The sequence below is a fragment of the Aptenodytes patagonicus genome, chromosome 3 (assembly GCF_965638725.1).
Source record: "Aptenodytes patagonicus chromosome 3, bAptPat1.pri.cur, whole genome shotgun sequence".
In the NCBI taxonomy this organism is placed as follows: Eukaryota; Metazoa; Chordata; class Aves; order Sphenisciformes; family Spheniscidae; genus Aptenodytes; species Aptenodytes patagonicus.
Window position 1 is genome coordinate 87903154 of NC_134951.1, and position 22243 is coordinate 87925396.

Here is a 22243-nt window from a genome sequence, read left to right on the forward strand (position 1 = left end):
TGTTAATGTCTAAGCAATTCACCTGGGAGTGATCTTGTCTGTATAAGCAGAGTTTTACCATTAGGGTATTCAGGGTTGCATAAAGAGGAAGAAAAAAAGAAGGGGAATTAGAAAGGGATTGCTTAAGCAGTGTTTCTGTAGAAGGCAGAATGTGTATTTAAATGGAGCATGAAAAGTAGAAATGGAAGTGGATGACGACTCCTTCTAGGTCTAGAAGTTTGGGAAGCCATGGTTGGAATCTCTGCTCTTATTCATGGTGGTAGTTTTATTGTGGGAGTAAAAGAGCCCCCAGTTGCAAAAAGAGAGACACTCTTGATTCAAAACATCTTTAAAAGCTCTATTAAAATTTAACATAAAATATTACAACTTTCAGGTTTTCACTGGAGGTAAGCATCCTGATTTGGATTTCATCTTGGCTCTGGACAAATGTGAGAGTCCAAATAGATAGTCACTTACAGCCAACGAGAAGGATTATAACATAAGATTTTGGAGTTTGAGGCATATTTCAAAATATTTATTCAGACCTTCCTTTGATATAGTGGAATTGAATGGCTCTAAGTTCTCTTGTCTAAAGTTTGGGGTTTTTTTTTTAACACAGAAGTGTATTCATTAGTCAGTAAGTGCATATGTTCTTTTTATTTCCAATTACTGCAGTTTATTCTGCACAAAGAACATAGAATGTGCAGTCCCATTTCAAGTATCGCACCTCTGATAGAGGGCCAGTGAAGTTTCTTCCTAGTTCCTTCAGGTAATATTAATGTACCTTGCCAGTTGTTTGAATGCTAGACCTGTGGGGAAAAATGAGAAACTTAATCCTTGCAGATTTAGGAGATCAGTCTTCCTCTGAAGTTTGAGATAAAAAAACATTTTCTATAACGTGTATAGCTGCCCACATTCTCAAACTGAAACTTTGTCCCATTTGTGGCAATGGGAGTTGTGCTTCCAAAGGCAGGTTTTTTCATCCTCAGCATGTAGTATAATCATCCTGTTTTTAAAGATCTGCATGTAGTGCTTGCCACTGTGGTCCCTGTGTGCCCACCCTACAGCTTCATAGGTTATTTTTAGGTTGGAATGCTTCCCTTGTTAAAGCGTCTGGCCAGAGGTTGAGGAGCACTTCGTACCTTTTCAGTGAATGACAGAAGGGCTGAGGTGGGAAGGGACATGTGGAGATCATCTAGTACAACCCCCTCCTGCTCAGAGCAGGGTCAGCAAGAGCAGGTTGCTCCGGGCTGGGTTCAGCTGGGTTTTTAATGTAACTAAGGACGGAGACTCTACAATGTCTCTGGGTGATGTTTTCCTCCTCCTTTCGTTCCCTTTGTACAAACTAGACCTATGAGTGGAATAAGGTTTGGCAATGAGAAGCTGTGAAGTTAGCTAACATTCATACAAACATGAATGAAAACTAGTTCTGGTTTCTGCTCTCATGAGTGAGATCCTGTTTCCATGACTTTTCCCATGGCTCTATCTTTAAAAACTTGCTGATGAGCACTCAAGAGTATAGGAGGTTTGTAAGGACTGAAAGATGTCAGATTACGTGGAATAACCGATGGAGGAAAAGAAATTACTTGCTTGAAGTGTGGTGGTTGAAGTAATGGATAGCATGCTCTTCCATGAGCCCTCCTGGGGTGGGTGCTTATGAGCTTTCTTGCATTGTGAAGCCCTTTTGGCCTTTGCATTCATAGCAAAGGGGAGTGTGAGTGTGAGGCAGAGAGAGTGTGCGAGGGTTTGGGACAGTCTATGTGCATGAGAAACAGTAGTTCTGTAGACCGCCTGATCGAAAACACATCTGTGATATGGAATAACATAACCTATTCCAGCAGAAACTGAATTAGTGCCAAATTAATTAGAATTTTAAAATGAAGTGTAGTCTGTGGGCCAGGAATCAGTTTAAATTATGTTCCCAGAAGTAAAACCCTTAGGATTAGTCATTTCATAATTTTTAAGAGAGTGAAAATTATTAAACTGCTCCCCCCCCGCCTTTTTTTTTTTACTTTCACTTTTTCTGTGTTTGTTTTGTTTACAGCTTCATTGAGGTATATACTCTTTGGGATGTAGACCCCCTAAGTGTCTGTAGTACATAACAGGTGCTTGCAATATGACTTGCATGTATATAAAAAACCTTTTGAATAATCTTATTTTATGGATCAGTACTTGAAATTATTCTCACTTTTCTGAAGGTAAAGTCCATAGTTGTACTTTTTATGCTTGCAAGCTCCTATGGATGTCTTTCCTCTTCAGAATCATGCCCAGGGAGGAAGAAAAGTTGTACAGACCGATGAGTGGCGGAAAAGCTCTGTGGAGGAAAGGCTGGAATATGCTCTCATAAAGGTGAATCTGTGCAGAAAATTGTCCTACCCATCAGGTCTCAGAGATGTGATCTCAGCTCAGACTTTAAGGGACACCTTTGGCTTCAAAAATTCTTCAACTGCCATTCTTTGAAAAGCTATTAATTAATAATGAATAATATATTAATATATTTAATTAACTTTAATAACAGACAAAATTGTGGTGATTTGTCTTTAAACTTCACAAGTTGAAGTCTTTGACCCTTAATATTTTATTCCACTAGTATTGGTAGTAACATACTGCTTTTACTTTCTAACATACTGCTTTTACTTTCTAGGGTGTTTTTTGGTCCTTTAACAGTCCTGCACTGAGTGGCACTTGTGCTGAGGAAGCAATCTTTGAATGTTTGTTTTTTCTTATGGCATGGTTAAGAAAAACAAATCTGTTAATACTGGGGACTCTTGCTTTGAATAACTTTATATGCCTAAGAACTACAGTGTTTTGTTTCCTAAGAAAACCTATTTTAAATACACATTTGAGGTATTCTTAAAGACTAGCAGTATCTAAAGTGTCTGTTTGTACTTCCGTTGTGATTTTTTGGGGGGAGAAGGCAACTAAATAAGAGGTGTATTTCTAGCAAGATAAAAGCTTCTCATTTTTTTTTCCAGGGCATTGAGAAGTATGTCACTGCAGATACAGAAGAAGCAAGATTAAATCAGGAAAGATATCCTAGACCTCTAAATGTAATTGAAGGGCCTTTGATGAATGGCATGAAAATCGTTGGTGATCTCTTTGGTGCTGGAAAGATGTTTCTGCCTCAGGTAATGAGAAAATGATTTCATATATTTTCCTATTTTGCAAAAACTAGCGTTGTAAACTGTAGCCAAAACATTCTATGCCGGCTGTTTTTTTCAGATACAGCATGTGAATTGTGAAAACTTGGGTGCTACTAAGAAGCAGACTTTTTTTTTTCCTTTACTTTGGAACTTGACTTTATGTAGTTTTACATGTTTGTTTCCTTTCTTCCTGAGAGTTTTTGCTTTATTTTAAATGCAGTTTTAAGTCTGGGCCTGTGAAAAAGAGCAAGAGAGAAAAAAGATCCAAATAAAAATTGCTGTGTTTAGCACCTTCCAAGTCTGGGCCTGTTTGTAGCTTCCAATTCTGTTGTGAGTGGTCTGAGAGGTTGCACTGTGAAAGCAAGTGTCACGTGTAGACTCTTAGTCCAGTAGGGCCAGCAGCCTGCTACCACAGAATGCTCTGCAAAGCTGGAATCTGGGTTTACAAATGAAGTTTTGTTTATTGTTTGAATGGATATAAAAGAAAGCTATGAGAAATCTGAGGCTATTCCTCTACCTGATCTCTATTGTTTATTTCCCCCCCCTCTATTTATCTATGCAGGTGATAAAGTCTGCTCGAGTTATGAAGAAAGCAGTTAGCCACCTTATTCCCTATATGGAAAAAGAAAGAGAGGAGAGGAGAGCTGAACGAGGCAGCATAGAGGAAGAGGCAAGACACATACCTTTGTGCTGTAACTCTTTCATAGCATGCCATGACAAAAATTGAAATTATTTTTTGCTAATGACATTTATTCAGCTTTCATGCTGGAGAGTTGATGCAGTCATGTGGAAACTGACAATCTTGGCATAATTTGAAGTAGGACTGAAATTTATCATAAAGTGCAGATTTTGTGGAACTCTGCTTGGTGTGTGCCTAAGCAGTTGTCACAAGTTTCCTGAAGGATGCCATAAGCTCTTGTAAGCCCTTTATACCAGTGTTACTTATTTCTTGTATTTTTGTAGGCATTTAATTCTAGTGTTATTTATTTATGGTACTTCTAACTTAACGGCAAATTTTGCCATTTGCTTCTACTACTCCTGCCCTCAGTGAACTATGGAACTCCCTTTTGCCATGTTCAAAGCCTGTTACCATGTTTCTCTTTATTCAACTCTTCTCTTCCCCCTAGCCCTGACTATTCTCCCAGCTAAACAAACTAAATTCTTCCATCCTTTTTCTTCATAGATCGTGACTTCAAGACCTTGTGTTATGATAGAATACACATGCTTGTTGCATGTGTAGCCATGACCAAGTTGCAGGGGACAAGTGTTTATGAAAACAGGATCTGAATATAGTTGTCTTTTCGTACGTGTTTTTCCACCAGTTTCTGAAGGCTACTTTTTATGTAATATATAAAATTGAAAATATCCAATGATTTTCAGATCGTTGTGGGCCTTTCCTTGATAGCATTTCCTGTTTCACAGCCAACAGTTGGTGATGCCTGAGAATAGTTTTATCAACTACCTGTGCATATACTTGAAGTAATTTCTTCCAAATTTGGTTAATGGAATATGTGATAGGAGCATTGGAAGATGAAGATATAGAATGGATGTCCCTTGTTTGTCCATACTGACAAGATTCTATTCAGTAGAAAAGAGAGTTCAGATGAATCGGACAAAATCCCCTTTTAAATACTCATGTGTGCTGTTTCCTACTATATTTATAATGTGACAGGTGCTTACAGTTCTGGTTGGTAAATATTTTTTTCTTCTCTTGTCTTTGTCTGACTATCAAATTTAGGTTTGATGTACATTTACTTTTCTTTAGTCCTGTGGAACCTTACCTTGTCTTCATGAGTTCTCAGAGACAATAGCTATGATCAGAATCTGGTATTTAACACACACACACACAAAAAGGAAGAATAGCAGAATTTCTTTAAACTGTGATATTTGTGTATTTCTTTTGGCTTACCTTCTGTGGATTTTTGAATGGTTTCTAGTTCTTCCCTTGAAATCTTCTTGCACTGTATCTTTCCATTTGCTGTGGATCTGTTGTGTGATTGTCCAGCATAAATGTAATGAATACAGTGAATAATCTAGAAAGAAAAATGACCTGATGATCAAACCTGACTAATCTTAATGGAAGAAGGAGAATGCCTAGTCTCTTTTCCCATGCTCTTTCTGGATGCGAAGAAGGTGTCTTCTTTCTACTATCTCAAGTGGATCTGTTCTCTGGCAGATCCACATGAGTCACCTTTCTATGTGTCATCTCTCTCCTGCTCATGTTGTTCTTTTTTATTTTAATTCAGATGACAGTGCCGGTATTTGGCATCTTCTGGTTTGTTCTGATGCTATTTGAGGTCAGTGAAAATCATTACCCTATTGCTTCCATGAGCACTGGATTAGGATCTGCTGTGAACCCTCTGGCACTTAATTCTCTGGCTAAAAAGAAGTGAAGTGGAATTTGAGAGGTTCTTAAAAAATATAGCAAACACACTGAAGAGATTGTGAGATACTCTGTGTGGCTGAGGAGAGCAGGAGGAAAAAAGTAGGGCTTCTGTCCTCCTGCTTCCTCTACCTTCTGCTGGGAAAGGGAGGTAGTGCCTTCCTCTTATTTAAAAAAAAAAAAAAAAAAAAAAAAAAAAAAAAAGTTGTTGCTCTATAGAGAATTGGTGAGAGAGGAAAAAACAGCTGCATCTGTCTTCAGAGTTAGATGTTGACTTGAAGGAAAATTATTTGCAGACTCTGGTAGCTGATCCGTCTGATGTTACCCAGGCTACTGTAACCTCCAGAACAGTTTTAGTCACAGACTGCCAGGAAACGCAAAGCGTTGATAGTTACATTTGAGGATATATAGCTGTGGCTGTGGATCTCTATCAAGATTAAAACAAAGAAGAAGCCTTTTGGATGTGTGCCCAGAACTTGAGGACCTCCTTGCTTGAGACAATTGAAATCACAGTGTGCCCTAAATAGGGTTTATTTAAAATAGCGTGTGCTCTGGCCCTTGTTGTTTGCTGCCCAGCACAGATTTTCCTTCTTCTCATGTGCAAATCCAATTTTTTTTCTTCTTGGATATCAATCACTAGTTAAATCACCAGTAGGTATTGGGTACGATACATGTGGGCAGCACTTTCTGTTCTTCTCCCTGTCCTTGATTAATCTCTTTCCCCAGTTTTCTCTCACGTTCCAGCAGTATATTTTCAGCTGCAAATTTTTTTTATTGATGTACTGAGATGGCTGACTTACAGACCTCCATTTTGCCTTCTCTATTCCCTGGTCTTCTGTAAAGCAGGAGCACTGGGGAGATAATAGATCTTAGTAAACAGCAGCACTGGTGGGGATCCAGGGATTTTATTCAGCAGATGTGTTAGGACCATGCAAAATGCTAGTATCACTTTTGGTAATATATAAAGATTTTTCCCCCAGAAAATTGCAACTACAGAAGGCAATGTAGGTTCATGAAGTACAGAGCTACTTGATACTGTCCAGAAATACAACAAGCTTCGTAGAAAGATCTAATCCTTCAGTTCTGCCATCTGCAAAGGAGATGAGATACTGTCTGGAAAAATATTTTGTAGTTTCACATAGAATATGCTCAGGTTTCTACTTTATTTAAATTCTATGTAATTTTAGTCGTCTGTTACTGGCATCTGATCCTGCACCAACTTAAACATGGCACTGTGATAGCCTGGAGCTGCTCCAAATGACAACACTGATTATACAACTAAAAATGTATTCCAAAGGCCTGTGTCCTGGTGGAGAATTGCTATAGGAAGTTCCACTGTTGCCCTGCTGGTAGGATCCCCTTGTCAGGGCTGAATGCCATCTAACCTAGGACCAGTTTGTGACAGTACAGCTTCCCTTCTTCAAGGAGATCCTTTTTTCCAGCCTGTTTGTTCAGCTTGGGTAGTTTGAAGTAGCCTGATCACTGCACTGAAATGCCTCCCTTGCTATTCGTGTTGCATAAAAAACTAGTCTCTTCTGCTTTTGCTAATTCCTCTCATCCTTCTCAGCATTGCGTTGTTCTTGATGCACAAACAGGCATGTAATTATGAGTGTTCATACCCTTTTGTTCTAAATACTTAATTTATTTAAACTCTTTATTGTTGAGGTTTATATTTGGAACAGAGATACCTTAGGAGTTCAGTTATTGCACTGCACAAAATGCTATCCAGATCTGAAATTTTTTATCTGCTATTTTGTTTTTTTTAAAGACAGATTTGTGAATTAACACGCACACAATTTGCAAGAATAATTCTTGTGCAAGTTTTTATTACCTGGATCTTTTAAAATAGTTTTTAACATTGACTATATTGCCTTTACTACGCTTTGCAATTGCTTGTACGACAGTAGGAGTCTCAGTCATGGATTAGGATTGCACTGTTGAAGGATCTCTGCAAACATACCGAGGCTTCCGAGTAATTTAACTCTTGTGTTATTTGTTCAACTTTCAGGATCCTTATCATGGTACAATAGTACTAGCAACTGTGAAAGGAGATGTACATGATATCGGCAAGAACATTGTGGGAGTCGTTCTGGGCTGCAACAACTTTAGGTAAAGAGGCTAACATTAGGTAGCTGGGAACACAACTGTATAAGGGTAGCTAATTAATATATTAGGCTAGCTGCAGCTGTGGTGATAATAGAGGTGGGCATTTCCTGGGAACTGTCCTCTGTTCCCTGAGTTGTGGCTGGGAACACAGATCATACCAGCTATTACTAATGGAGAGGCAAGAGGGAGTATAGCCTCTTCCGTTAATGCTTTTTTTCCTAGTAAATTGGCATCTGAGGTGAATACAGTTTAACATCAACTGCAATGTAGATGAGAGCATCAATTTTGTATTTGTTTTATATTAGTTAAATATAATAAGTATAATGTCTTAAACATATAAGTAAAATGTCTGAAGAAATCAGATACAACAATTGTAGTAGGCAAGAATACGTGTAGGTTGTGTGTTGTGTCGGGAAAAAGGAAGTCTTGTAAGATTCGAATGAACCTTTTAGTATATTTTTCAAGGTGTTTGTTAACTATGAGGTTTTAAAAACTCGCTGGGGTATGTTTTTGTTAAAAGATGAGATTCTCGTCCTGTTTCTGAGCTTCAAAAGATAGAACTTCAAGAAGAGTCAGTTCTTTCAAGGCCTGTGTACATGCAGCAGGGTTGGCAACAGTGTTGGAATGAATGGCCACGTTTCCATCAGAGCCCTTTGTCAAGTGTCTGTGAAATGTTGTGCAAAGCTGAATCTGCTTTGGAACTCTTGTCTTACCGTTCATTCCTTTAGTTTTGTTTTTGACTTGGGGCTGTAATTTGCTCTAAAAAGAGCCAAAATGATCTCTTTAGTTTAAAACACAAAGGGTTGAAGCCAGTAGCAGTGCTGTGTATATGCAGTGTATTCCGTATCATTATCTCTTGAAATTCTGTCGATTGGTTTCAGGCTTTCTTGAGCTTTATTTAGACTTACTGAACTGAAGCCATAGTGTTTTCTGTCACCATGAGTATGAGTGAGGCTGAATGAAGCTAACAGGCTGGGGGGGCTTACTTGAAAAAAACAAAAACCTTGGCAATGGCTAGGCTTAATAGGAATAAAATGCTAGCAAGGGAAGTACAGTGTCTCATTTCATAAAATGTATGCTTTAATAAGACAAAAAAAACCTTGATGTGAATCATCTTATGTTCCTGACATAAGATACGATGTCCACAAAACCTTTTCATATTGTCCAAATAACTTCAGAAATGCCACTGCTGTTGGTTAACCGCGGTAGGCAGCTAAGCACCACGCAGCCCTTCACTCACTTCCACCCAGCCAACCTCAGTGGGATGGGGAAAGAGGAAAGGAAGAATAAAAGCAAGAAAAATTGTGGGTGGAGATGAAAAATGTTTAATAAGTGAAGGAGAAGTGGAAGAAGAGAGAAAGAAAAAACAAAACAAGTGATGCAAAGGCAATCACTCACCACTTCCCACGGGTAGATTGATGCCTAGCCAGTTCCTGAGCAAAAGATGGCTAACCCCCGCTAAACCCCTTCCTCTTTTATTGCTGAGCATGACATCATATGCCATGGAATATTTCTTTGATTAGTTTGGGTCATCTGCCTGGTTGTGTCTACTCCCAACCTCTTGTGCACCCCCCAATCTGTTCCCTGGGGGGGTTAGAATGAGAAACAGAGAAGACCTTGGTGCTGGACAAGCACTGTTCATCAATAGTTTGTTATTGTGTGTTATTTTTTTCCTAATAAACTGGCATCTGAGGTGAGTACAGTTTAACATCAACTGCAATGTAGATGAGAGCATCAATTTTGTATTTGTTTTATATTAGTTAAATATAATAAGTATAATGTCTTAAACATATAAGTAAAATGTCTGAAGAAATCAGATACAACAATTGTAGTAGGCAAGACTACGTGTGGGTTGTGTTGGGAAAAAGGAAGTCTTGTAAGTTCGAATGAACCTTTTAGTATATTTTTCAAGGTGTTTGTTAACTATGAGGTTTTAAAAACTCGCTGGAGTAAACACACATTAGTGTGTTATCAGCATTGTTTTGGTCACAAATCTAAAACACAGCACCATACCAGCTGCTATGAAGAAAATTAACTCCATCTCAGCCAGACTCAGTACAACCACAAAAAAATTACTAAAAAAAAAAAAAAAAGCCTCTTACACTTGAATTTTCTTATCTACTGTATCATCTGGAACTCAGTTTATTTAAAAATATTGAAAATTTTACCAGACCCACAGGTATTTCCTTCATTAAAATTCCCAACAGAGGTCTTAAGAGAAACAAACAAACAAATAAAGATCTCAATTTTAACTTCAATTTTAGGTCAGTCACTTACAGTAAGAGCAATGTATTTGCCCTTTAGCAGAAATTTGACCTGTTTTTTAAAGAATCTTGTGTCATCTCACTTCTTTTCACAGAGTTATTGATTTAGGAGTCATGACTCCATGTGATAAGATATTGAGAGCTGCTGTTGAGAACAAAGCAGGTATAGAGAGATTTCATTAGTACTCCTGAATTGCTTGATTTTTAAACCCCACTCGCATTTTTTATTGCTGCTCATTGCATTCCTATGCTGTCTATGATTTGGTCAGACTATCTTCAGATAAATCAGAACTTTTGCATTAACAATAGTAGTTACTTAGTATTTGGCACTTCTGTGAAACTTAGCCCGAGGAGCTGTTCTTTTGATACAGGTTTTCAGTTCCAAGAGAGATGTTTTAGTATTTGTTTTACAGATGGATAAATGGAGACTTGGAAAGGTTAAATAACTTTGTGTTGGGTCTTAAATCAGTAAAAGAACTTGGCATTCAGCCTGCCAGATCAGCGAGTGTGAAATCAGGAATGAGTTGTTCTAATAAGTAATGAACTTTCTGAAACAAGTTACAGTTACTTTGGAACAGTCTATTGCATCTTGGAGAAGATAAATTGTGTGGGACCATAGGGTGGTGAAGTTTGAAAAGCATTTGCTGTTTCTAAGAGCAGGGCTTATAATTATTTTGTCTTATTCCCCCCTCAGTGCTGAATTTCTGAGGTCTGAAGCTTGCTAATCAGAAGTACTGTATATTTATTGCTGAAACTAGAGCAGTATGTGTTCAGCAGCTGTGAAGACTGTTTGAGAAATATCCTAAACTGGGGATTTGGAATCACTTTCATTTTTGGAAAGCTTTCACTTTCTAATTAGGTCAAACCTCGCTTCTAGACTAGCAACTATCCTGCTTTTTATCTCACTATTTTCTATCTGACGTGTGAAGCTATCTGATGTATGAAAGAAATGCTTTCTGTAGTAATAATTTCTGTGTCTTTCTAGCGTGGATTTGCTAAACCTTTTGTATATGTTTGTTTGTAAATTTGCAATAGATATAATTGGCCTATCTGGTCTCATCACCCCTTCTTTGGATGAAATGATTTTTGTCGCCAAGGAAATGGAGAGATTGGCAATAAAGATTCCTTTGCTGATTGGAGGAGCAACTACTTCTAAGTAAGATATCTCAGTTGGGAAGATGGGGAATGGGTGTGAAAATAGTGTTAACCAGTGAAAATTTATCACCATTTCTCTCTCCCTTTCCCTCATTTTCCCCCAACATACATACTGGTATGTATATACTTAAGACTGAATGTTGCTTCTTATATCAGAAGTCCTAGAATATAGAGGTAAAACGTAATTGGGACACAACAAACAATGGACATATCAAACATTTCATTTTTGCAAGTGTTATGTATTTTGCAGGTGTATATTGTATGTGGAAGTATTATATTTCCTTCTAAAAGTTCACGCACATATGCATGTGAATACAGTTCTGTTCTTCTGAGGGGTTGAATGATCTGTTTCAATTCACCAAAGCATTCTGAAAATGCAGGCTTCTGAGACTACAAATGGTCATGTTGACATAAGGGAGCTATTATCTTTAAGAAAGTTCATGTATTTTCCTGGATCACTGTTCAGCACTGTGCTGATTGGGTTGAGACCCCAGTCCTGTTCAAGCAGGCTGATAGGAGATAAATTCTAGCTGCTTGCCTTGGAGTAGTTACCATTTTGCTTTTGATAGACTGAGCTTTTCTGTTGAGATCTTCTCTCGGATCCGTTCAAATGAAATAATACAGCTGCTATGATGTCCTGAAGACCGGTGTTGACAGCTCACTGACACCTAGTATTAACATTACCACAAATGTGTTTTAGGCATGTGTAATGGCCTTGGGTCATGCTTTGCTACCTGGTTTATGCACAATATGCTTGAGTAGGTGACAGCTGAGGAGACTGCAGTGGTCATTTCTTGCATAACTAGAAGCTGTTAGCAGTGTTGCTTTCTTTATCAGAGCACCACATATTCTAGCAGAACAATTAGCTCCGTGTATTCTGTATTTTTGGCCTTAGCAAATCATCCCATAATTTGACAGACAGTGAAGAGTAGGATCACTACCTGTCTTTATTGGTCCTGTAGTTATAACGCAAGGTTAAGTGTATCGTTTTTCTCCTCCTCCATACGAGTCTCTGTTCCTATGGCTTTGATACTGAGAACAAATGTGGAGGGTTTTTTCTTAAAAAAAAAAAAAAAAAAAAGGGGGGGGGGGAAGGCTTTATTCTAAGTGGAAGTCTTAGGAGAGCCCTTTCTTCAGATCTTTTTAGTGTTTGTACACAGGGCATTGTGGCCTAGTAACTGATGTCAAATAACCAGCGTCAAACAATTTTGTAGAATTTATCCAGAGAGATGAATGTAGCCAACAGCAAGGCAGCACTAGTTTTATCCTTGAATATGGAAATTATTGAAGAATAGATGCATAATTTTGTATACATAAGTAATAATTTTATTCATGTGAACTGTATATAAATACATACTTATGCATATGCCCAGACACATACAATTTCTATAAAATATACGTCAAGTAAACGTATTCTTTATGGAAGACTGGATTGGTAATATATATTTAATTTTACTTCCACGGTCTTAAGTTTAACCTCATGTGTGCATTCTGGAAGGTTGTGTACATGTCAGAGGTTGCTAATGAAGAACCATCTGCACTTTTTCTCTGTAATAAGTAAGACGTTGTTATCTGGAATAAGGAGACCATAAGTACTTGGAAGGGTGGAAAGTGAGGTTAGTTTGAAAGAGAGAGAGGCTGGATTTTGCCTACAGAATCTACATAATAGAGTTTCTTCATAACTTACAATAATGATGATGTTTGCATTCTTACTATACTGCTTTGGTAAACTCAGATGCTGACAAATAACGGTGACAGTTTTGTTGTGGTAATGTTTATTTTAAAAAAATATAAAATTAGTATGTAGTAGTTGATACAGTGCCATTGTAGGACCGTGCCCTGTTTGTTTCCTTTGTTCCTATCAAAATAGAAGATACAATATCTTTTTCTAAAAAAAATAGAGTTGCCAAGACCAAAGGTGCATCACCTAGAAGCAAATTAGGAAGATCCTGGACAGTTGGTTACACAGCTGCGTTGCACAGTCATCAGTAACCTCCATGGCCAAGTGCTTTAAGTATTTGACAGAACCTGCAGAAAAAGGAGATCTTATCTTTGCTGTGGAAGATTGCCTCCTGGGTTCTGATTAAAATTAATTTAAAAAATGGTGTTTGACCTTAGCATTCAAGAAAGCAAATGGAGCTTTGGCCTGCAAGGTCTTTGTTCCTGCACTTGCTTGCACAGTTTGCCAGGACTCTGAGCAACGGGGGTAGCCAGCTGCATTTCACGTGATAGCTTAGGCCTCAGTTTAGGATTCCAAACTTTAATTTGATCAACAAAGTACTATAATATAGAAGTGGTTCTTCATTATATGCTGAAGTATTTCCATGAGGACTGGAATATGAGTAAATGCTAAATAATTGGATGAATTGGGAGGTTTTTATGTGAATGACTTGACTGACCAAGCAGGTGCAAGTTTGTAATATTTATTGACCACTGGCAGAATTCCTTCTTCAGGTGAGTAGAGAGCTTGTGCCTCCAGCTTTGAAGTAGAGCATCATAGAAATGGAATAATCATCACTGAAATATGTTAATGCTAATCCATAGACCCAGAAACTAGCATGTGGGAGGGGAAAAATATAAGATGAGCAAAAAAGATTAAGAAAAAATTGTTAGTTTTTGGTAGGCTTAGTTTGGAACATTCTCACTGGAATTTTCTGAGACTCAAACTAATGAGTTGCTGATTTTCAGTCAGCTGGTGAGACAGTGAGGGAATGTGAGTTGGCACAGTATTTATGAAGCATTCTGATACTCTTTGAAGAAAAGTGCTTATGTACTTATTATTAAAATCTGTGTTTAATCATCCATGCATAGCAGATGGATGAATTGCTTTCTTCTTTTGAAGTTCTGGTCTATGCATTAAGTCAGGATTTATTTTGCTGGGGGTTTTGTCTGGTGGTTGTGGTTTTGGTTGGGTTTTTTTGTTTGTTTCAGTTGTGAAATGCTCACTCTTTTTCTTTTTCATTTAAGAACACACACAGCTGTTAAAATTGCCCCACGATATAGCGCACCTGTAATTCATGTCCTGGATGCATCCAAGAGTGTTGTGGTTGTAAGTTCTAAATTATAGTTTCTCATCCATGCAAAAATATATGCCCTGTTTTTCTGTTGTGCCTCTCATCCTTTCCTCTAAGGCTTAACGTTATGGCAGAAAATTGAAGAGTCACAACAGAGACCAGTTTCTAAACTACTATTGCTTCAGTTATTTTTTGCTGCCACGTGGTTATCTCATCTGACGTGTGTCAATTATTGTCACTGGATACCTTTATTTAAATGCCCATTTCTCTAGTGAGGGTGACATGATTCATTCTGAGTCCTTGACTGTGGTTTTGAGATGTCTTATGGTGAAGAGCGATGGGGTTAGATGTCATCTGCTATTCTCTCTATTCTGGATATACTTCTGAAGTTAGTGATATGGCAACATTACTACTGTGAAACGTCTGGCTGAAGTTTTCTGGGATGGATGCTCTCTCTATCAGACAAATGGGTAGTCTTAGCTGGCAAATACCTGCTGGAAAGAAATAGGCCAAGCTGTGTGGTGTTTCTGTGACTATTCAGTCTCTAAAGTCTCGGAGTATTCTTCTCCCAGGTCTTTCCAGAGCCAGACTTGGCTCTGCTAATATTACTTGCGTAGTAGGGCAGTACTCTCAGTAATAGTCATATTCTTAAATATGTTTTGAACCTAGCTTGCAAATTAGTTGTAAGGCTTAGTTTAGTGTTGTCAAGTGTAATTGGAAATACGAGTTTGAAAGACAGATAGCTTAGTCTGAAGTTCATACTCTGTCCTTCCTATGGTATGTTACAGTCTGTACTTAGTGCTTTCTCTTTATTTTTTTTCAGTGCTCTCAGCTCTTAGACGAAAGTGTAAAGGATGATTTCTTTGAAGAAATATTAGAGGAATATGAAGAAATTAGGCAAGAACACTATGAGTCTCTCAAGGTACAAATATAATTGCTTTAGCTTCTCTTCTTGTTTGAAGTGGTTAGTACTTGCCTCATTACTAACTCTCAGTTTCAGCTCCTTATGAAGGCCTTCAGGTGTATTTGTGCTGATTTAAAACATGCAGTAGAATTGATGGAAAACTTCCAGAAGTGCTTATGAAATCAAATTTTCTAACCTATAAGGGAAAATTCTGTGTGAGTCTTAACACATGCTTGGCAAATTCTTGATTGTCCTCAATGGGCTATCAGCGGTATCTAGGACATCTCCATGGAGCTGGCAGTCATGTCAACTTAACCAACCTACAGGAGACCAGTGCGCTCCTGGAGCAGTAGCTGGAAACGGGGAGCTACACTGGAGTAACTAAAATGGCACTGGTTGCTTTTCCTGGTACTAAGCCACACTCCATTGAGTATTTTACAACACCATGCTTTCCTGATGTGTTCATATTGTTTAGGTTAGGGATCTGAGCAGTCTCAAAGAAGAGAGCTGAGGCTGCCATTTTAGGAAAGTGAAGAGGAGGAAGCAATGAAATGTGGAGACGGACTGTGCAAATTAACAACAGGAAACAAATAACATAGGACTCCTGAGGCCGTCTTTGTAAATAGACAGAGAAGCAAGCTGAAAGTCATCTGGCTCTTACCTGGTCTCCTGATAAAGAAAGAGAAAGCTTGAGGCCTCCTGCTGAGAACATTTGGCTTGACCAAGTTTAAGACTGTCTTCACACAGGGAACCAGTCCACTAAGTTGAGATCAGTGAGCGCAGCACTGTCCTTTAAGCAGAGGTCAGCAGAGAATTCATGGGCCTTACTGAAGTTGCTATAAATTTCCTGTGCCTTTCAGAAGAGCCAGTAATTTGCCCAGAGGCATGCTGCAGTCACTGGTGGTGGCGTCACTGCAATCCTAAGCTTTTTGCAGGCGGTAGGAGAATATCTTGCCGTACCTGTATTTTAATGTAATTTCAAGTAATAAAGGAACTTCTGGTGTCCTTCAGAGGAACTAGAAATCTTATAGGCCAGTTTCGTTAGAAGTATACAGGAAAAAATAATGACATGGCTGTGATGTAATCTTACTTTACACTTGTGAACTGGGAGTTGTTGGAACTGAAATTGTGTGTTCTCAGATTTGTCCCGAAGACCATTTTGAGTAAAACTCTACCACCAAGTCAACAGTTACAGTTTATCTGTCTGAAGGATGGCTGGCTTTGTGAAACTAACCTTTATGTCCATACAGGAAAGAAGATACTTGTCTCTGCAGCAAGCTAGAAGAAAAGGTTTCCATAATGACTGGTTATCAGGCCATAAGCCAGGTCAGTTTAAATGTTGTTGTTTGTTGTTGCTGTGCCTTTCCTTTATTTTATTTTATGTATTTATTTTATATATATTTTTAACTAGATTATACTTCATTAAACTTCAGGATATAGTAGTGTAATGACTTGAGTAAATAAGGATATAGTAGTGTAATGACTTGAGTAAATAGGTGTCTGTCTGAGCAGAGATTATTTTTTGCATAAATTTGAGTGTCCTGTTTCTGCTATATATTTTTCACAGTATTTGAAAAATAAATTAATAGTTAATAAAAAAATTGGAAAAAAAATCCTAAAACAAGGAGTTATCCATAACACCATATAATCAAAGATAAGTCTAATGCCTGTTTTGCAAAACAATGTCGGACTGGCTCATTATATTGCAAAGCTTACTATACCATACTTAGGAAACACACGTTGTGACATGGCATTTATATCAAATTCCTTCTTAAACTTTTTCCTACCCTTCCTCCATCAGTTTCTGTACCAGTTTGTTTTGATTTTTTTTTTTTAAATTAGAGACTAGAAGTATAAACAGCATTCCACAAGAAGTTGCATCCTGCAGTGACATTGACACTTCACTGCTTTCTGTCATTTCATTTACAAGACTCAAAAAGATGCTAATTTTCAATAGCTCATCTTAATAAAGTTTGTATTATAAAGTATTGAACAGCACAGACAAGCGCAAAGCTTGTGGCTACATCATAACATAGTTCCATCTCGCTTTTTCACTTGTGCACGTGCATCTGAACAAGTGTGTGGTGGTTGCAAAAGTTCTTCTAAATTACATGTTAATTTACAGAACTATTCTACAGTACCATAGCACGTAATATGTGCTATATATAGTGTATGCATGTAATATGTGTATAGAAAGTGGGATTTGTAAATATGGAAGATATATGCCCAAAAAATGTTAGGTATTGATAAGTTGTGTAGGTTTTTTTTGGTCTTCTGTTTTGGCCGATATTTTGGCCAATGAAATAAGTTCAGAAGTCCAATACCTAATAAGTCTTGATTTATATGAAATTACAAAAGGCCTTAAATTTTCTATTTCAACTTTATATGCTTTTTATGCCTTTTTTTTTTTAATCACATTGTGACTGTAGAGTATGGTATGACTTGGGAACGATATGACAGTGAGAATTCTAAGACAATTACTTTGGAAGAGGTCATCCGCAGTGGTGGAGGCTGGTGAGCATCAGTTATGCTGCACGTATAAGAGCAATATTAAATTATTTTCATCATGTCAGATTGTACTTCTGATTCCTACAGTTAAACCAAAATTCTTCGGCACAAAAGTCTTTGAAGATTATGACCTGAAGAGGCTGGTAGAATACATTGACTGGAAGCCTTTCTTTGATGTCTGGCAGCTTCGGGGAAAGTATCCCAACCGGGGTTTCCCTAAAGTCTTTAATGATAAAACTGTAGGTGAGTATTGAAATTGCATTTACTTCATGTAAATAATCCTAACAGACCTGCTGTGCTGCATTAAGATTCTGAATGTTTTGAAATTATGAAAATACATGGAAAGCTAGTGTCACTGAAATAATTTGTTTAAAGCAACACTTGTTGAACCAAGTGTTGGCATGTGAGGCTGAAAAATAAATGGGGAAAAATGCTCAATCATCTTATTTAGAATTCACCTGCCAAAACACAGGGAGGTATATTAATGACAGAAAATGGCAGCAGAGCACTTAATGTATCTGTGTCCCCGTTGTGGGTGAAGATGGCAAGAGGGCTCTGTCTCCTTTTGAAGCTATTCAGCAGGCCTTGAAATACATGATGAAACTGCAAGGGTGACACTGAAATCAATGTTCTGGATCTGCTGCACTGTGGAAATGTAGGTGCACACACATGTTCTCTGCTCATTTTATTCTGTGTCCTCTGCCTCTACTAGAATGGTGCTGGCTGAAATGTTTGGTGGTTTTGTTTTGTTTTTTTTTCCCCCAAGATATGTGTTGTTACAACTGTATCGACATAATCACTGCTATCTCTCTTGTTTGCTGTAGTTGACAGATTGTTGCAGTCATCGGAGAATTATGTGGAAAGTGAACCAATCTTCAGCAATTCTTAAACCCATTTAGCCAGTTGTGAAAACATGCCTTTTCTAAAGGGTTGTCTTTTTTTTTTTTTTGATAGGTGAAGAAGCAAAGAGAGTTTATAACGATGCTCAAAGACTACTGAAAACGTTAATTAATAAAAAGAAATTACAAGCCAGAGGTGTGGTTGGGTTCTGGCCAGCTCAAAGTGTTCAAGATGATATCCATTTATATGCTGTAGAAGAGGCAGTGGGATCTTCAGAACCAATAGCAAAATTTTATGGCTTGAGGCAACAGGTACAATGACAGAACATCTGTTAAATAAAGTGACTTTTTCATTTTTCCTGAATCACAAGAATGTTAACAGAAGCGCCCTATTAAAATCTGTGCAGAAAATGGTTGTTGTAATATGTCTGCAGCCGTTGTCTTGCCATTTCTTTCAGTAATAACACGATCTTGTTAGTGATGACCCAGGTATTTGTATTGTACTATTTGTTGTATTTTGCATTGTTGTAGTTGTACAAAATGCTTTATAGATTTGACATCTTCAGATACGACGTGCATTTTCTGTCTTCATTTTAATATTTAAGATGTCCTAGGGCACTGTGCTGTATAAATTCATCACATGGATCCTGTGTGCTAAGTTAGAACCTTAATTCTCTAATATCCCTGGATTCTGCCTTAGATGAGAAATTCTGCTTGAATGTGTTAAAGGTTTAAAACGCTTATAAATAAAATACTTAGAAAATAAAGCTCAATGGAGAGAAATTTTTTTGATAGTCTTAATTTTTATGTAAAATTCCTCTTGTGAAGAGGCAGTTTAGTTAGTTGGCTGCTAATTCTGATTGAGAGAATCATTATTTTAAGTATTCGTGCTTGAATCATACTTACCTGGATTTGCATTTATTTTGATAGATTGAACGTTTTCAAAATATTCTGCCTTTCCTTCTTCCCTACCTTCTGACTTGGCTTCTTCATAGTTCACATATTCAGAGTCATTTCTATGAGGACAGTCCTGTGCCAATATTGCAGAACTGTACTAAGAAATAGATGACTTTAAGTTTACCTGTTCCAGTTCCCTGGAAATGATTATCTATTGCATGGAGATGGATCTAGTGTACCTTGACAATCCATGGCAGATGTTTATATAAACTGTTCTCACAAGCATTCGGGCAGGGCTGTTCCAGGGCCTTACTACCTAGTTAAACATTTTGATCTCCCATGTAAATCAAGTTTACTACAGTTTCTTTTCCTGGCTTTTCCCAGGGTTCTCCCGAGGAGAATATCTGATTTGACGTTCTTTTTGTAATGGTTTTTACTGTTGGAATACTGTTATTTTCCTTAGTCTTTTTATCTTGTATATTCCCAATTTATTCAGGTTTTTCTCAAAGGTTAAGGCCGTGAAACACTGTGCTATTGTGGGTACTGTTCTTCTGGACTCTACGTATTTTAGCTGCATGTCTTTCAATCTGGTGTACGTAGTAATTCAGCAGAGGCTTCACCAGAGCAAAATAGAAGAGAATTATTGTCTCTTGTTTCTTACATAAAATGATCCTTTCAGTACACAGAGTTCTGTCCATGACATTGACACTATTAAGGATGTGATGTAAATCTAAAAGTTGGAGATGCATTTAGTATTTTCCTTAACTGTAATCATTACAGAAGAACCTTAAAATTAATATCCTTTTTCCACACAGGTGAAATCTGTATTTCTTCAGTTTTATGGTACTTTCTGTAACCTGGTAGGTTATAGAAACTAGGGAAACAGTTGACCATTTTTCTTTGTTTTTCGGTGGTGGTGGTGTGTTTATTCGTTTTTTTAAACTGCAGTTGGGAGTGGGTGGAGAGCATTGTTAAAATATTGTTATAGAATAAGAAAACTTGGAGAGGAATCTTCAGCGAAGTGATAGCCACGAACTAACTTTTATCTCTCTGTAAGTTGGGTAGATTTACAAGAGCTGTGCCACTTTTTAAAATAGCAGTCATGTTCCCACAATGAATACACTGATATGATCCTCAACTGTAAAACTTCTTATTAGGTGCTATGGCCAGCATTCAGTCACCTCTTTCTGTTCCCTTTTTTCCATTTTGGGAAAGGATCCAGTGAGCGGGATATTTCCTCTTTCCATAAACCCACTTGAACTTTGCTTGGGATTCAACTTTTCAGTAGTGATAGATGCATTTTGTTTGTATTTGCGTGTGGCTAGTGTAAACCTACATCCTGGGGCGCTGTTTTGTCTGGATTACTGGGCACATAGTTTGTAGCATAAGAAACTAGGAGCATTTATAAGCTCTCACAGCCATTCTAAATTGGGAGTTGCTGAAGAACTCTGCAGTTCGCATAACTGGGATGCGAACTATCGACCGTCAGTTTTGCTAACAAATGTATGAGTGCTAGAGATGGAAAATTCCTCCTCTTACCCAGTGGTTGGCACAAGAGCATTCCTTATTTCGTAATAATTCGTCTGCAGAATAAGATGTTAAATCTTACTAACTGTAAATAGAAGCAAAACATTTCTATATGTGTTCAGCACAGCATCTCTCTTCTTTGACATTTTGTTCTTCAGTCATCCAAACACCCTCAGAGTAAGAGAGGTGTTTTTCTTCTAATTCAAGTACAAGAAAGCCATCATGGCTCAAAGACTAGTTGGGTGTTTGTCAGAAATGCCTTAAGCCCTTTAGTCTTAAAAATACTGGTCTTTAGATTAATAGTGCACTAATACTTAATATATTTTTAAAATGTTCTGATTTCTTGCATTGTTTTTGTTACTTTAGGCTGAAAAGGACTCTGCCTGCACGGATCCATATTACTGCCTCTCTGACTTCATAGCACCACTGGATTCTGGCATTTGTGACTACTTAGGCCTGTTTGCTGTGGCCTGCTTTGGTGTAGATGAGTTATGCAATGAATTTAGGAAACAGGATGATGAATACAACATCATAATGGTGAAGGCTCTTGGCGATCGGTTAGCAGAGGTATGAGGTTTTATCATGCGTTTCTTTGCAAATTTTCTGACTGTACTAGATTTGCTTGACAGGTTGCTGTTTCAAGTTTTAGCATAAACTTAGACTGTTGCCTGTAACGCATGCTCTGCATTAAATCTGAAAGTTAACTTGTTCTACTGAAATTGTCTTGAGAGGAGAGTCCTCTTCTGAGCCAGAGTGGACTCTGCTGTCCATCTCTTCCAGCTGCAAAAGCATCTCTGAGTTCTTTATGAGGGTTTTGATGATGGATAGAATTTAGTAGATTTTAAAGCATGACTGTTTAAAAAGATCTATCTTCAAATCTTGTTTTACCTACATGAGAATGTGTTTGGACCCAGGTGTGACCCACCAATTATATTCTTGAATTGCAAACATGCCTTCTGCTTTTAATGGTGACCATGCAGATGTATCCAGGGTACAAGTCTTTTGACTTAACATGTCTTAGGCTTAGACAGACATGCTCTTAAAGCTCTAACTGAAGTGGTTTAGAAAATGCTGTCCCTTTCCTCCTACCCCTCTAATTCCCATCTGCCTGCCCGCATGCTTACACCGAAGTAACCATGTTAAAACTTACAGCAACTTTGGTGCAATGCAAATGGGGTTAGCTCTAGTTGTGTATTTCAAGCTATAACACAGAAATTATTATTAGATGCCATCTAAAGATAGAATCATAGAATCATTGAGGTTGGAAAAGACCTCTAAGATCATCGAGTCCAACCGTCAACCCAACACCACCATGTCCGCTAAACCATGTCCCTAAGCGCCTCATCTACTCGTCTTTTAAATACCTCCAGGGATGGGGACTCCACCACTTCCCTGGGCAGCCTGTTCAAATATTAAGATATTATTAGTGAAGTGGAAATTTCTCCTGAAGGCAACCATTGCTGGCAAAATAGTGTAAGCTGTAAGAGCAGTTAAGAAAAGCTGTTGCCCGCTTTCAGCTAGAGG

The 22243-nt window shown here is 37.9% G+C and overlaps 1 protein-coding gene across 6 annotated transcripts in view; it reads left to right on the plus strand.

Annotated features, from left to right (window-relative positions):
- MTR (5-methyltetrahydrofolate-homocysteine methyltransferase) overlaps positions 1–22243 on the plus strand; it is a 52969-nt gene that overhangs the window by 27514 nt on the left and 3212 nt on the right. For 4 of the 6 annotated variants that reach the window (XM_076334175.1, XM_076334176.1, XM_076334177.1 and 1 more), the window contains exons 19-30: positions 2239–2328; positions 2955–3107; positions 3685–3792; positions 7514–7614; positions 9971–10038; positions 10911–11031; positions 13998–14079; positions 14868–14966; positions 16199–16274; positions 17544–17699; positions 18411–18607; positions 21086–21286. In XM_076334175.1, coding sequence (XP_076190290.1) covers positions 2239–2328; positions 2955–3107; positions 3685–3792; positions 7514–7614; positions 9971–10038; positions 10911–11031; positions 13998–14079; positions 14868–14966; positions 16199–16274; positions 17544–17699; positions 18411–18607; positions 21086–21286 — 1452 coding nt within the window. Of the gene's footprint in view, positions 1–2238; positions 2329–2954; positions 3108–3684; positions 3793–7513; positions 7615–9970; positions 10039–10910; positions 11032–13997; positions 14080–14867; positions 14967–16198; positions 16275–17377; positions 17463–17543; positions 17700–18410; positions 18608–21085; positions 21287–22243 lie in introns of those variants that run through there. The other 2 variants (XM_076334179.1, XM_076334181.1) reach the window with 2 other exon arrangements.